This window comes from Camarhynchus parvulus, chromosome 1A, assembly GCF_901933205.1.
Source record: "Camarhynchus parvulus chromosome 1A, STF_HiC, whole genome shotgun sequence".
Taxonomy (NCBI): Eukaryota; Metazoa; Chordata; class Aves; order Passeriformes; family Thraupidae; genus Camarhynchus; species Camarhynchus parvulus.
Window position 1 is genome coordinate 30683818 of NC_044586.1, and position 14025 is coordinate 30697842.

Consider the following 14025-nt stretch of genomic DNA (forward strand, 5'->3'; position numbering starts at 1 on the left):
AACACCTAACCTTTAGAGCACTATTGCTACAAGCTTGCTGTCAGTCACTCCAAAGCTCTCTGAGAAACCTCAAATATATAACCATATTGATATAGGGTTATACACAATAAACTTATTTCTTAGTTTCTGAGAAGCATTTTGAGCATACAATGAAGCACAGAAAAGAAAAACTGTACCAATTTGCAGACAGCTGAGGAAATACTTTAAACATTAAGGTATCCTCTCAGAAAAAAAGGCAAAAGAGTCTTGCACTATGCAAGCATTATGAATCATAAAGTCTTTATTGTTATTTCACAAAGTATGAAGTAATGAAATAAGTAGCTTTTTGATAATTCTTAAGAGACAGTATGAAAAATCTGTAATTTCATACGAATATTATTATGGGGTTTTTTATTATATTTTGTTGCTGCTTTTTATTCTTAGCTCTGAAATTTCTTTTAAGTATTTTTTTTTTCAGACTTGGGTTTTTCCTTTTTTTTAACTACATTTGCTGACTTGTATCCTCGAATTTGGCACTATGGACTTCTGTGACAGAAATTTTCCTAGATTTGATTTATTGCATAGACAAAGTGTTATGTAGCTAAAATAAATTCTGCCCCATTTATATTCATAATTTTTTCCTCAAAATGTGAAGGTAATTGAAAAGAAATGTAATATTAAGTAAAAAATGGTAAGTAAAAAGTATTTTATTTCTTTAATTCCTGATGCAATGAAAATTGGAAATGAGCTTCCCTTCTTAAAAGGCATGTCAGTTACTCCTATACATATCTGCTCAAACAATAAGTATTTCTTTGCCAATATACAACTACATCAGAGATAAACATCTTTACGTTTGCCAGAAGTTCATGACAGAAGAAAATGCACAAACGTATTATTAAAAATTCCTTAAAATGTGGCTTCACAGGATAGCCTTTCATTCTCTTTTACTAGTGAAGAGATGGAATTGGAAAAGCGTTCCAAAATCAACACATTTAAACATAGATAAATAAATCTAAATCTAGAAGTCTTTTCCAAGTATGTTGGCCAAGACTTATGGCTAGACCACTTCACAGAGGCAAATTGAAAGTGCAGTCATTAGTTTGACAAATGAACAGCCTCATCTGAATACCCAACAATTAACTACTAAAAGAACATATATAACACAGGCTGAGACATCAAATGCTCCAGCAAGAAATTCTCCTAAACACAAAGGTTCAGCACCGTAGCATGTTCATCAACTTATGTACTGGATATCATTAAGAAGGTACTTACATTAGGTCTTAATCCTGCTGCCATTTCATAATACTTCTCAGCCTCTTCATTAAGACTGGCTTGTCTATCAGGATGGAAAAGAACAACACAATTACACCTCATTTTTCTTGTGTTAAAATGAAACCATACCTAAAGAAGCATAGCTAAAAAACTAAACACTGCAACTACTCCCTGCTGTTTAAGGATATTACCCTAACAAATGCACAAAATATGTAAATCTAGAAGTTCTCTTATAGTTCAGGATGTCCATTAGTACAAATCCTCTTTGCTTACTTCATTTTCTTTTTAGTTAGGCAATGATATTTGTACATAATGGAAAGAAATACAGAAGGCTGAACACTTATCTCAGGCAAAAACAGAGACATACCAGTCTTCACCAAAAGAAAATGTGGCTCATTTTTTGTTATCAGACATACTTAAATTCTGAAACTGTATATTATAACACAATGTAGTTTCTCGCTTTGTGCCCTCCCAAAACCACTATAATTCCAGTAAATAAAGGAAAAATGTCAGGGAACGTGAAGTTTTCTAAAAACTAGGTTTCCATGATTGAGGGAATTAATTCAGAAAAGAGTTCTGATTTTAACATTTATTCACATAATTCTGAGCAGGCATATAAATATAAATCTCCTATTCCAAGAGAATAAGATGAGTTTCTGGGTATCTGAAACAGTATTAGCTCAACACTTTTTCTTCTCCTTACTACTACTGTCAGCATCTACATGCTCCTCTTAGTTTAGCTTCTTTTCCTGAGTTTTTAGTTTAATGTCTTCAAATAAAAATGCAGTATGTTGCCAAACAAATCCAAATATGTTTTTGTCTCAACAGGCCCTTTTTATCACTTCTCTCAAATTCCTCTCTTGTCCTTTTGTCTCCACCTTCTTAATTTCCCCTTGACTATCCATTTTGGCCATTAATCCAATGAATATCAGTTGATCACATACACATCAAGGGAAAAATGGCAAATCTGTAAGAACAGCCCAGCAGGACTCTCAAGTGGGCTACTTATCTTCTGCTACAGTTATTTGCTATTTTCCTATGAATCATAGTGTTAAGTCCTTTCACAGGAGACTTAAGACAGGAGATCTTCAGCATATTTGTGTTTTTTATGTGATTAGAGCTGCATTTCTGTGATACAAAATGGAAACAGAAAACAAGGATAAGACTGTAGGGTGCGCTGTTTGAGGTTTTTTTTTCCTTCTTTTCCTGCTTTTGCAAACAGGTACTATTTTAAAAAGTATCAATCAACGGAGCACTTGTTTTACTTTGTTCATTACATGAGCCTGTACACGATTTGGAATCAGATTGTGCTCTAATTTTGTTTCTATCCACCCAGATTTTAAACATTAGCCACATAATATATAGATAGGCAATTAATCCCAAACAACATATTTTTACAGCTATTGGTTTTGGGAGGAGAAAGGGAGAAAGGATAATCCCTTTGAAGTTTCCAATGTAATTCCTGTGCAAGCTGAAACCACTTCATGACCAGCAATTTGCTAAAAAGAACCTGGTTTATACCTGTTAACTGTTTTAAATTACTTTGCACATGTATCATTGACTCAGCGGTTGCAGTGGTTAGAAATGATTGAATGTCTAAAAATATTCATTCAACCTGCTTTTGAATCACTCCTGCTGGGCACCAGTAGCACTTGAAACGATTGCAAAAAATAACAAACTTATACTCAGGAATTTCAGGATTTACAGCAAAGCACTGTAAAATGAAACATGTTACAGAGCTTTTTTTTTTTTTTTCCCCTGTTTGTACAAAACTGTCAGGACACCAATCACTTCTGCAGTGGTGAAATAACATACAATAAACAAGGTGCCTTTCCCAGGAGGCAAATACAAATGCTACACTTCACCTCCAAAAAGAGTTGCTGGCATGTGAGTGTGGAACACATTAAAATCCTGTTCCCCCTTTAGGCCAGTGGAAATACATGGCTTGCTCTCCTGCCACATGTACATCTTGGAACAAGGATCATTAATTGCCAAGTGGAAATCAGTTTGAATATATAGTTCTCTGTTAACAAAAACAGTTTATAGAAATGCATGCACAACACAGTAACCTGGTCAGAAAAATGCTAGCTCCATTTTTGAGGCATTCAGCAACTGTTCCTTTAGCTAAGATGCTGCAGAATTCTGGTTCCTATTTTCACTGCAAATCTAAGCTAGAAATTAATTATGTTAAGCCCTGAAACAGCTTTCCCTTGAGAAAAATTAAAGGCACAGAGGTAGGAAATTGCAGTAACCCTATGCCACTGAGCAGTAAAGAGCTCTGGATCAATGTCAAATAATGGAAGGACAATATTAAAAGTAACATAACTCACATTAGAGTAAAATATTAGATAAAATGTTGATAAAAAATCAGAGAGGAAGAAAAGGGAGCAAAGAGAGGTTCAGAAGAGAGTCTTTTTCATAGTTATGAGCTATATTTTAACCTCTATCCTAAATCTTTTCATGAGAACTGCCCTTGAAGACGTATCTGATTTTCCCCACTAACAACTAGCATCCAGTCTTGTTTTAAGGAAAAAAATGTTTCCACTTTTTATTCTCTCATATCTCTTAACCTGAGCTTCCAGACCAAACAATTCCCCATACATAGATCCAGTTTACTAACAGTAACACCTAAACATGTGACACCTAAAAATGTGCTTGATGACACATCACTCTTAGACTGTCCTGACACCCAGCTATAATCAGTTTACATTCATTTTGGTTTTTACACTGTTCACTGGAAAAAATACTGTTGTAAGAGAAAAACAGCACCAATGCTGAGTGATTTAGATACAAGTGAGAGATAGAGGGTTCATTTTAACGTGCCCGCTGCTTGGTACAGGGCTTCAGACTGTTGATTTTTACAGTAAAATCATAGATGTCAGCACATCTACAAAGCAATTTTCTTCAGCAATTCCTATTTTAAAGTGCTGAATGGCTTTCATAACAGACCTTTTGGTATAAGAACAAGATTATCAGGTTTTATAATCAGCTGCTCTGTTGCAATGAACTATTCATCCACAGTTGTTCTTTTTCGTTTTAAAAATCTACATAGACTATATGCTTTGCCATACATATATATTTAAGAACATAGATAGTAAATATAGGATTAATATAATCTGTTCAGACAATAACACAGGGTTAAGGTGTGCCTATGATACTGTATAAAGCAATTACACTCCATGTTTGGTCAGTGTATTCTGGACTGCTGACATACTCTGAAAATCACTGAAAAATAAAGACCATGTAATGTAGTACTGCTGTAATTTAGACTTCTGTTTTCAACAGCCAATAAACATCCTGTAACTTCATGTCACATGAGATTTTCCCAGAAGAAAACCCTCTCCCAAAAGCCTGGAAAAATGAATTCTTCCTACAAAATGTGCTTTTAAGCAAAGAGGTCTTTTTCCTAAATCTCTTTTCATGCGGAGGCAAGGTGAAATTCTTTTCCCGTTTCTAATTATTATGGCGGTGCCACCACACTGCCACCCTTCATTCTAGAAATGATCATACCCTCACCACATGGCGCCTTGCTGCCCATGAGCTGCCTTGCTCCTGGCAGCTCCCCTGGGCTAGGAGAGCAAAGTGAACCATGGCCCTTGCTAACACAGGGCTCAGCCACCGAGCAGTGTGACACGCACACGCCTCCCTGCTCAGCTGGGAGACTGCAAACTCTAAGCAGGAGCCCTGCAAATACTACAAACATAAAACACATGACTAGATACTGCTTTAAGAACCACCCAAATGGCTGTGTGACCCTTGAAGTAAGCCGTCTGGAAAACAAATTTTGTTGAGAAAATGAATTTTACAGACAAGTATTACACAACTTAAAAGCTACCAGACTGTTGCAATGAAATCAATTGCATTCATCGCACATTGCAGCCCTCTCACAGATGACTTGAATCATCTTGCATTGCATTAATGGGTTGCTACAGAAGTCATTTAGGAAAAAAAATTAATAACTATAATGTAATTAGGAAAGGGGAGGTCTCTCAATAATGCAAACAGAACTAAGTAATTATTTTTTTTACATCAGATTCAGTTACAAAGAGAGGAAATCAGCAACGTTTGAATATCTGATTGGAAGAGCAGACATTCTTCTTGTGACTGCTAAGCTGAGAACAGGCTATCTATAAATACAGCTACTGCACTTGGATCCAGTTAACAATGCTGTTGCAAATTTAAGAAAAAGAAATTTAACTTGCAGCATTCCAGTTCTAAATTTTCAGAAGTTGTTCATTTTTATTTAGGTTGCATTTTAATTTTTTTTTCTCAGCAAGTAGGGAGATTTAAAAAAAAAGGAAAATATTTAAGCACTAGACTAGAAAAATTAATTGTATTTTGAGAGAATAGTATGTTTATTTTCTATCCAAAACAGCTGTAAACTAAGAAATGTCTTCATATTTCTGAGTCTTGTGACACTCCTTAGGCTAATGGTGGAAACAGCAGTAGGAGAGGAGGGAAAGATGATTCCTTCCTAATTCAAAAATATATCACTGCGCAAAATATTTGGTCTGAAAAATAAATATCAGAATCTATATAAAAAATCTAAGCTTCTGTTATTAACTTACAGTCATTTTGGAAACCTTGCATCATCCCCATTAATATCAATTTCTGTCTCTTATTCCACAACACGTCTTTAAAATTTATCCCGTGTCTCTCACAAGAGTAATTTCATTTTCATGCTCTGTGAACTTCTATAATGTATTTTCTATCTCACAGCTGTGCAGTTCATTCAAAATCCTTACTCACTTACCAGTCAGTTTTTATAGCTCTCTAGGGTACCTAAAGAGCAGTTGGTCACCTACTTGAAATTATGTCAGCCTTTCATTTATGACTGTCTTTAGCATTCCATTTCTAGCAGCGTCACTCTGTGCCAGTTGGAGTACTCCCTTCTTTCTGTCATCCTTTGTGTCTTGGTATCTGTTCTCCTCTTGGAACCTCAGCCCTCCATTGTTCTAAAGATCCTAAAAATCATCTGCTTCTAAAGAGCCAGACTCCTGGTGGATTTGTAGCTGCTCTGTTACAATGAATGAATATGCATTGCCCTTGTCCAACAAGAATCACAGAAGCAATATATTTGAATTAATTGCTAAGTAAGGCAGTGAACAAGGACAGATAACAAAATCATAACCTTTAGGAAAAATCAGTCAGATGCTAACACATGGGGTTTTGAGCAAATACTTGTCAGCACTGAATTCAGCTTTGCCACCCTGACTCTTTCTAAATCCTCCAGACCACTTTAGACTCTCAGAGAGTATTAGGAAGACATTATGATCTTCCAGAAAGAGAGCTGAGTATTAAGCGAAAAATTAGATCAACTGGGTATCCCAAAGGAGCACAAGGGATTCTAGCTAAACTAAAGCAGGCCTATTTTTTTTTAAGTGTTTCAGTTTAGTGCATTTTCTTTGGTTTTGAAGGTTTTGGCTTCGCACTTACAGTAAAAATTGAGAATGCAGCTTAGAATCACTGAGAGCATTGCTTGTCAAGGCCTCCCAAAAACAGTACACTCCCAACCAGATCAAATAGGGTAACTGTGGCTGATGTACAGCACAGCAGTATAACTATTACTTTGAAAGTGAAAAAATACTCATATCCAGATGTCAATATATGTGCTTCAAAGACCTCAAATGCTACACTCAGTGCTCACAGAGAAAGCAGATTTATTAAAATTATTTCCAAAATAGTATTGATTTACACCACCACATTTTATAATACACACAGTCATGCCACCTAACCATCTTCTACAACACACAGTAAAATGAAGAATCTGACCCCTCTATACCTTTCTAAATTCAGCTGTCATGCCTAACTTGATATTCTTCTGTCTGTGTAGTAGAAGTTGTAACTTTAATCTAAATGTTTCAAATTACTGAATTCTGTCTTGAGAGGTATTATTCACAAAATAATCCTGGGGAAGGAAAGGATCCTTAAAATAGCTCATACACCTCTGCCACGTCAAACTGTTGCTTACCAATGAGCCATTTGTCTTGGTTTCCTTTCTAATCTACCAGCAGTAAGTTATTTTTTAAAAATAACTTTTGATTCTACCTTCTCTTTTATAGTATTTTTTCTTTCTTTCATTTCTTATTTAAAATGCTAAAATGTAAAGGAGCCTAGTAAGATATCTTCAGTAGAGAAATTATCTCAAGAACTGTTTTGTGCTAATGAAGTATATTTTTTAAATTTCCTTTTTCATGCATTTTCTATGCTTAGATATCATCTAAATGAAATCAAGTATTCTTATAGTTGTTAAGTGGACAATAGACAATAATTAGATAGTTATCCTAGAAATAAGCATGGAGGATACCTATTACAGTAATGTGAGTTTAATGATAATGTGAAACTCACAGACAGAAGCCTAATGTTACGGAATAACCAGGTCTGACATCTTTAAAAGCTAAAATAGAAGTCCAAAGCTTTGTTCTATTCAGGCAGAAGATAATTAAATATAAGACTACATTTTAAATCACAGATTCTGAGAATATCACTAAGTGCTCCTATGCATCTCAAAGTAATTATCAGCCTGGGAATATTTAGATTTCAAATTATCATAATGTTCTGATATTATCAGAATTTTTCAATATTCTCTATTTACATCCAGATGAGAAATATGGTCTCCTCTTCCTCTTTTCAGTTGATATGCACACTAAAATTTTAAAAGTCAGTGAAAGGAAATGTTACAGAAGGTTCTTCACCAAAGAAACACTTGTTCTCATATGCAAGCAAAATACATTACCTGCTTGTGAATAACAGAAGTTTTGAAGGTAGGAAATTATGATATAATAAACAGAATTTAAGAAATGCAAAGTGCTAAATGCTGCAACAATTTAATTTCACTTCTTTGTATCTTATTAGCAATAATATTGAATTATTCAAAAGAGTTGCTGAGCTTTAAAAAGAATCCTGCACAAGCAAAGGCTATAAAGACTTTTTTCCTCCAAAAGAAGAGGAAAATCAAGTGAGGCAGATGTACAAGCACTAACCTGAGCATATGGGCTGCATTGAAAACAACATCAAATTCTGTATTATCAAGTTCAGCTGCTTTTTTTGCCATTTCAGCTGCTTCTATCAGGCGGGATTCTTCTAGGAGGAACTGACCTGCAATGGAATGTGTGAACATCAGTCCACAGGAAATAACTGATGTAATACACCTGAGACAGTACAGTCAGGAAAAGAAAGCACAAAAAACCCCAAACAAACAAACCCAAGCCCCAAATTAATAAACCAAGGAACAAACCAATGTCTCAGATTTAATGTTTACTTATTTGCTGATCCATTCTGTATTTCAATATCTTTAAAATACAGTCAATGTAGAAAAATTGCAATAAATATGACAAGCAATAACAATATTTTTGGAATATATATTCAAGAAAATTGAGAATGATAGAATAAAACTCAGACATCAAGAAACAATATTCCCAAATGCCAAGAAGCCTGCCATTTGAGAACATGCCTTTCTGCCTCTACAATTACCATGATCTTTTCTTCCTCAAAACAAATTGAAATAAAATAGTATCCACAAATTAAATACATTCCCAAAGAATATCCCAAAATTAGTTTGAGAAGCATATCCCAAAATCACACAAAATGATAAATTCTGTATACATACATGATAATTTTTTCAGCTTTAGAATTCTACATTGTATTTGCTTTAAAACCCTTACATATATTTGTATACCTTAATGGACTGGTATTTTATAATGTATTTCACTAACACTAAAAGAATCCCAACAGGAGGTTTTTGAAAGTTTTGTATATGATACTTACCTCTCACATTAAACAAATATAGAAGATGGCTAAAATCAAATGACTCACATTTTACAAATGAAATTATCATTAAACCAAGCATAAACTGAAAAGAATGAATAATTTAGCATTAACCACCAAGCTTTAACTGAAGTACAGTAGTTTCAAAACAAAACATGTAACATACAGTAGAACTCCATAAAAATGAGTTTTCCTTTGAAAAAAAAAATGAAAAAAAGATTTTGGAAGGTGCTCAGCCCTACTTTTGCTTTTTTTAATGATTTTTCAGACCTAATCTGTAATACGTGTCAATTTTTGCAAAAATATTAAGGAATTCAACCATCTAGTCTCTGTGCATACTTAACTTTATATTTGGAAAAACCCTCCTAAAGCCTAGTGATTATACATTTCAGCATCCCATCCTTCTTTTTTTGTCTTACTTTGACAAGTAAGGTCTCTCAACCAAAACCTCGCATGCCACTACTAACCACAAGCCTCATCAGGAACAGTAAAATAAAATAAATATGATAAATAAATAAATAAATAAATAAAACCATGAGCAAATGATATCCTGTCATGGTTAAGGATTTTCTCTTTTTTCTTTCCCCCTTTTCCTTATTCATTCCCTGCTGCTCACATACTTGCTGTGTGCTTATGTGAGAAATTCCCTTAACCAGAGCTAGCAAGGTCTATACAAGCATTGTGAACCCAGTCATGCTTTGGTACAACAAAGACATTCACAGAAGGAATAATTTCAATACAAAAAGTGATGAAAGACAGCTTTCTTAGCCTTTTGTTTTCTCTCTGGATACATTTCAGCTTGGGAGAGTTGGCAGATTATTTACTCAGTCTCCTATATCTTAATTATTCAGATCTGCAAAACTTGTAAAAACATTATGGTACCTTCCTGCATTCACAGTATAAGGTTTTTTTGCTTCAGTTACATCCACAGTCTAATGTGTACCACACTTTGATGCACTACAATGCTTTGTGCTTATTGTGCCCAGAAACAGATGATTTACAAAAAAAGTCTTCCCATACATGAAAATAAGTAAAATAATAAATAATAAATAACTAAAAAGAGAGAAGAAAACAGAAGAAGAAAACATAGTTCAAGAACAATTTGGATCACAAGAAATTAATTTGTCTTCAGAATTATAAATCAGTGATTGAACTGTTAATGGAAGTCTCTTCTAAAGGGGGAAAAGATCTGACAAAAGCTAATAGCTTACATTTTTAAAAAAATGTTTTTATTTTTCTTTTGGGTACCACATCATAGTATGCCTTATATGCAGCAGGACAAACTCATATTTGAAAATTCTCCAAGTAAATCTACCGAATAAAATAGTTCATACCTATTGGGGCTGAATTCCTATTTTCTTTAAAGAGAAATCTTTGAAATAAGCTTGACCAACTAGTATTCCAATTCTCTTCCAATGAATGAAGCAAAATGGTATCCCTAATCTTTAAGTCCATGTTAAAGCACACCAGCCATAAAATGTTAACAGCAAGGTACTTTTGCTAATGAAAGCCCTGGATTAGCAGAATGAAACACTGGTAGGTGGATATGCTACTGATACATTCAGCCAGGGAGGAAAACAAAGATATAAGTAAAACCTTCACTTCTTCAGAAAAGAAAGTTCTAGGACTGTACATCACCGTACAAATCTCTGCCCTGTACTGGAGGCGGCAATAACTCATGCTGAGTGGGTAAGTAGCAGATGATGCATATATGAAACCGACTGTATTATCCTCTATATGCAAACCCTTACAGAACTTCAGTTTAGGGCCACTTCTCATCATAAAAGACTTGGATGCAGGTCTTAAAGGCATACTGAGTAAGTTTGCCAATGATTTGAAACTCAGAGGAACTGTCAACTCCTGTGAGGGCAAGCGCTAGATTCTGCATCTGGGATGGGGCAACCCTGGATGTACAAACAGACTGGAACGAAATGCTGGAAAACAGCAACATGGAAAGGGACCTGGGGGTCCTGGTAGATGGCAAGTTAAACATGAGTCACAATACCGTGGCACTCTGAGCCAGTTGAGGGAGGTGATTTTCCCACTCTACTCTGCAGTGGTTTGATCTCACCTTGAATATTGTGCGCAGTTTTGGGCACCATAACATAAGAAGGTTATGAACATATTAGAGAGCATCCAGAGGAGGGTTTCTGATCAAAGATTTCCTTAATTGCATGGGCTATAAATAAAAGACGCTGCAACTTTTTCAGTCTAGTGAAAAAGTCAATACCTGAGTGTACAGATGCATGGCGGGTTGCCCCCTGCCAGTATCCAAGCACTCACACAGGGTGAGGGGAGAAAACAGAAGAGCAAAACCAAGCAAATCTCTCCATCAAGATAAAGGCAGTTTAACATGGGGAAGAAAAAAAAAAAAAACAAACCACATACTAACACAGCAAACAGCGAAGCAAAGACATTTCTCACCATTTCTCACAGGAAGAGTGATGCTCAGCCAGCTTCCAAACAAAGCCACCTCAGAAGCCAAAATCCTTCTTGTTTCTCTACCCCAGTTTTTATTGTTGAACATGATGTTATATGGACTGTTATATCTATCCCTTTGGCCAGCTCAGGTCAGCTGTCCAAGCTATGTTCCCTCCCAAAAACAGAAAGCCTTCACACTGCTCAAATACTATTCAGCAGCAGCCAAAACATTGATGTGTGTTATCAAGGCTGCTTTAGCCACAAGGCATCACCCAGGCTGCTATGAAGTTAACACTATCACAGCCAGAACCAGTACAAGGTGGAAACTTTCAGCTGAAATTGATTTGCCAAGTTCTCCTGAAAGGCAGACTAATTTTACTCACACATCTCAATTTAATTTAAAACACCTAAATAGAAAAATACTGTTTTGAAAACATTAGCTGCCATTCCTTTTAATCTTATATACTAAATTCATACAAGAATGAGCTGGATTGGCAGTTTACTGCTGTGCTTTCTTCATTATAAAACAGACTTCTGAACCTTTCCTGTCAAAGCCATAAAGAGGTTTTCCCAAGAGGAAAGCACTAGCAGGGTTTAAATTGGCAAGGTGTTGAAGGTGGATCAGAAGGTATGATCTGCAAGCCGCTGCATCCAGGAACCACTTGTGTGGGTCTAAATTTATATGTAGGATTTTCTTCTCTGACAAGCAGCTGGCAAACCTCATGATTTATGAGATACTGCCCAACATCGCATAGAGAGCTTACTTATTGCAGGTGTCACGATTCCAGCTCTTGCCAACAACATAAATTATGGTAGCCTGACTGTTTTCTGGAATCACAACAGGTTTTGAGAAAACAGCTCCAAATACCACACTTTCCTATCTAGAGGAAAGAATATTTTTCATTACTCTTCTTCTAAACTGGAAGTGGGAAATCCATAGTCCAGGAAAAGATGTGAGTTTCAGAAACACTGCTCTTTGCCTGGAATGTTACTTTTTAAAATAAATCTTTCCACATTTCTTGCTAGACAGCACAGGTGTGAGAGTAAATGTGTAGTCAAGAGTTGTTAAAGACCTTTGATAGCAGAGAACTGATTCAATATTTCACAACCCTCTTAGTAATTTTTTCCTAAACTATCTAAGAATCCGAAATAGCATTAAAGCTGCTAAAATCTGTACCTGCAGCCTTGATCAAATTTACTTTTCATTGCAAACCATCAACAGTGGTTCTGAGTCTTTATTTGACCAAAAACTTTTGGGGCAATATATGCAATCTATTGAAAAGTGAGATATAAGTATGTATGTAATTCAAACAAGAACAGAATATTTCCAGTTCCCAGCAATTGAAAAGAACAGTTTATTTTCATCTTTTATCAATTTTTAAAAAGTATTCATCCACATAAATGAAAGCCCATATAGCTCTCTATCCTGAATAATTGTGTCCCTAAAACAATCCTGAACATTTGTAAAGAATTTGTTAAGACATGCACCATCAACAATTTAAAAGCCATACATCTGAACTGGTAGTTCTGCTGCTTTATTGTAACAAGAAAGGTATTAATTGGTTGGGATCTGTCTCTGTGTAAAAATCTTTTATGTTCAGAGCACAAAGGCATTAGTGCATTCCCCTAGAATGGGCTTAACTATTCCTTGCAGGCACCGTGATTCTTGATTTTACTAGATAAAAGTGCAATTTGCTTAATTTACTAGATAAAAGTGCAATTTGCACCAATCTTCTAGGTGAAATGTTCCCTCTTTTACTCACTGGCAAACATACAAAGGTACTCTGTCCCAGAACACAGTAAATTTCTAAAATAGCTCATCTTGCTGGTGTTGCTTTTGAAAAGCACTATCTTGAATGTTCTCAGAATGCTGCTGTTTCTGCATTGACTCAGGTTGCCATGACAGGCTTGTGGGATGATAGCTTTAGTAATCCAAGCAAAACTGAGTAAACTACCTTTTGAATAATAACGAACAAACTTCCAATGCCATCCTAACTGGAATTTGCTTAATATACATTTCTCACCAAGTCTTCTGCTTCTTATCCTCTTCAAAAGAGTTTTTTACTTCTACAACATGAAAAGTGGCTCTACCAAGATTCAACTGTAAAATCTGTTTGTAATAAACTTCACTAGAAGCTCTTTCAGCACATTCACCATTGAGGATTGGAAGCTGAATATCTGCTGGTGCTTTCAAAGCATTTCAAATTTCAACAGAAATCAGAAGAGGGAGTGGATACTGGCTGACTCAATGCATTGTATCTTGTCTGATGCAGATGATGTCTTGAGAGCAGAATTATGTTCTCAGTGGCAGAACCATCACTGAAGTTACTATCAACTTCAGCTCTGCTGCAGCAATGCAGAGCTAAAGAGCTGATGCAACCAGAGATTTCAAAATGGAAAACTGAAATTGCATTCAGCGGAATAAATGAGGAGAGATCACATCTCCAAGTTGATTTCCAAAGTATTTCAGGCAATGAATCAGTGTCTCAAGATGCAAAGTTGTCATTGTTGTCTTACTGTAAAACTTTCGTACCTTCTTCGTGAATTCTCATGGGTAGCTCCTCATGGCCAGATGACTTCCTCCTC

The 14025-nt window shown here is 35.5% G+C and overlaps 1 protein-coding gene across 1 annotated transcript in view; it reads right to left on the bottom strand.

The window, feature by feature from the left end:
• Positions 1–14025, bottom strand: part of TMTC2 (transmembrane O-mannosyltransferase targeting cadherins 2) — a 239156-nt gene that overhangs the window by 23937 nt on the left and 201194 nt on the right. Inside the window, exons 10-11 of the mRNA XM_030959447.1 lie at positions 8235–8349; positions 1252–1315 (exon numbers count right to left, since the gene is read on the bottom strand). Coding sequence (XP_030815307.1) covers positions 1252–1315; positions 8235–8349 — 179 coding nt within the window. The remainder of the gene's footprint in view (positions 1–1251; positions 1316–8234; positions 8350–14025) is intronic.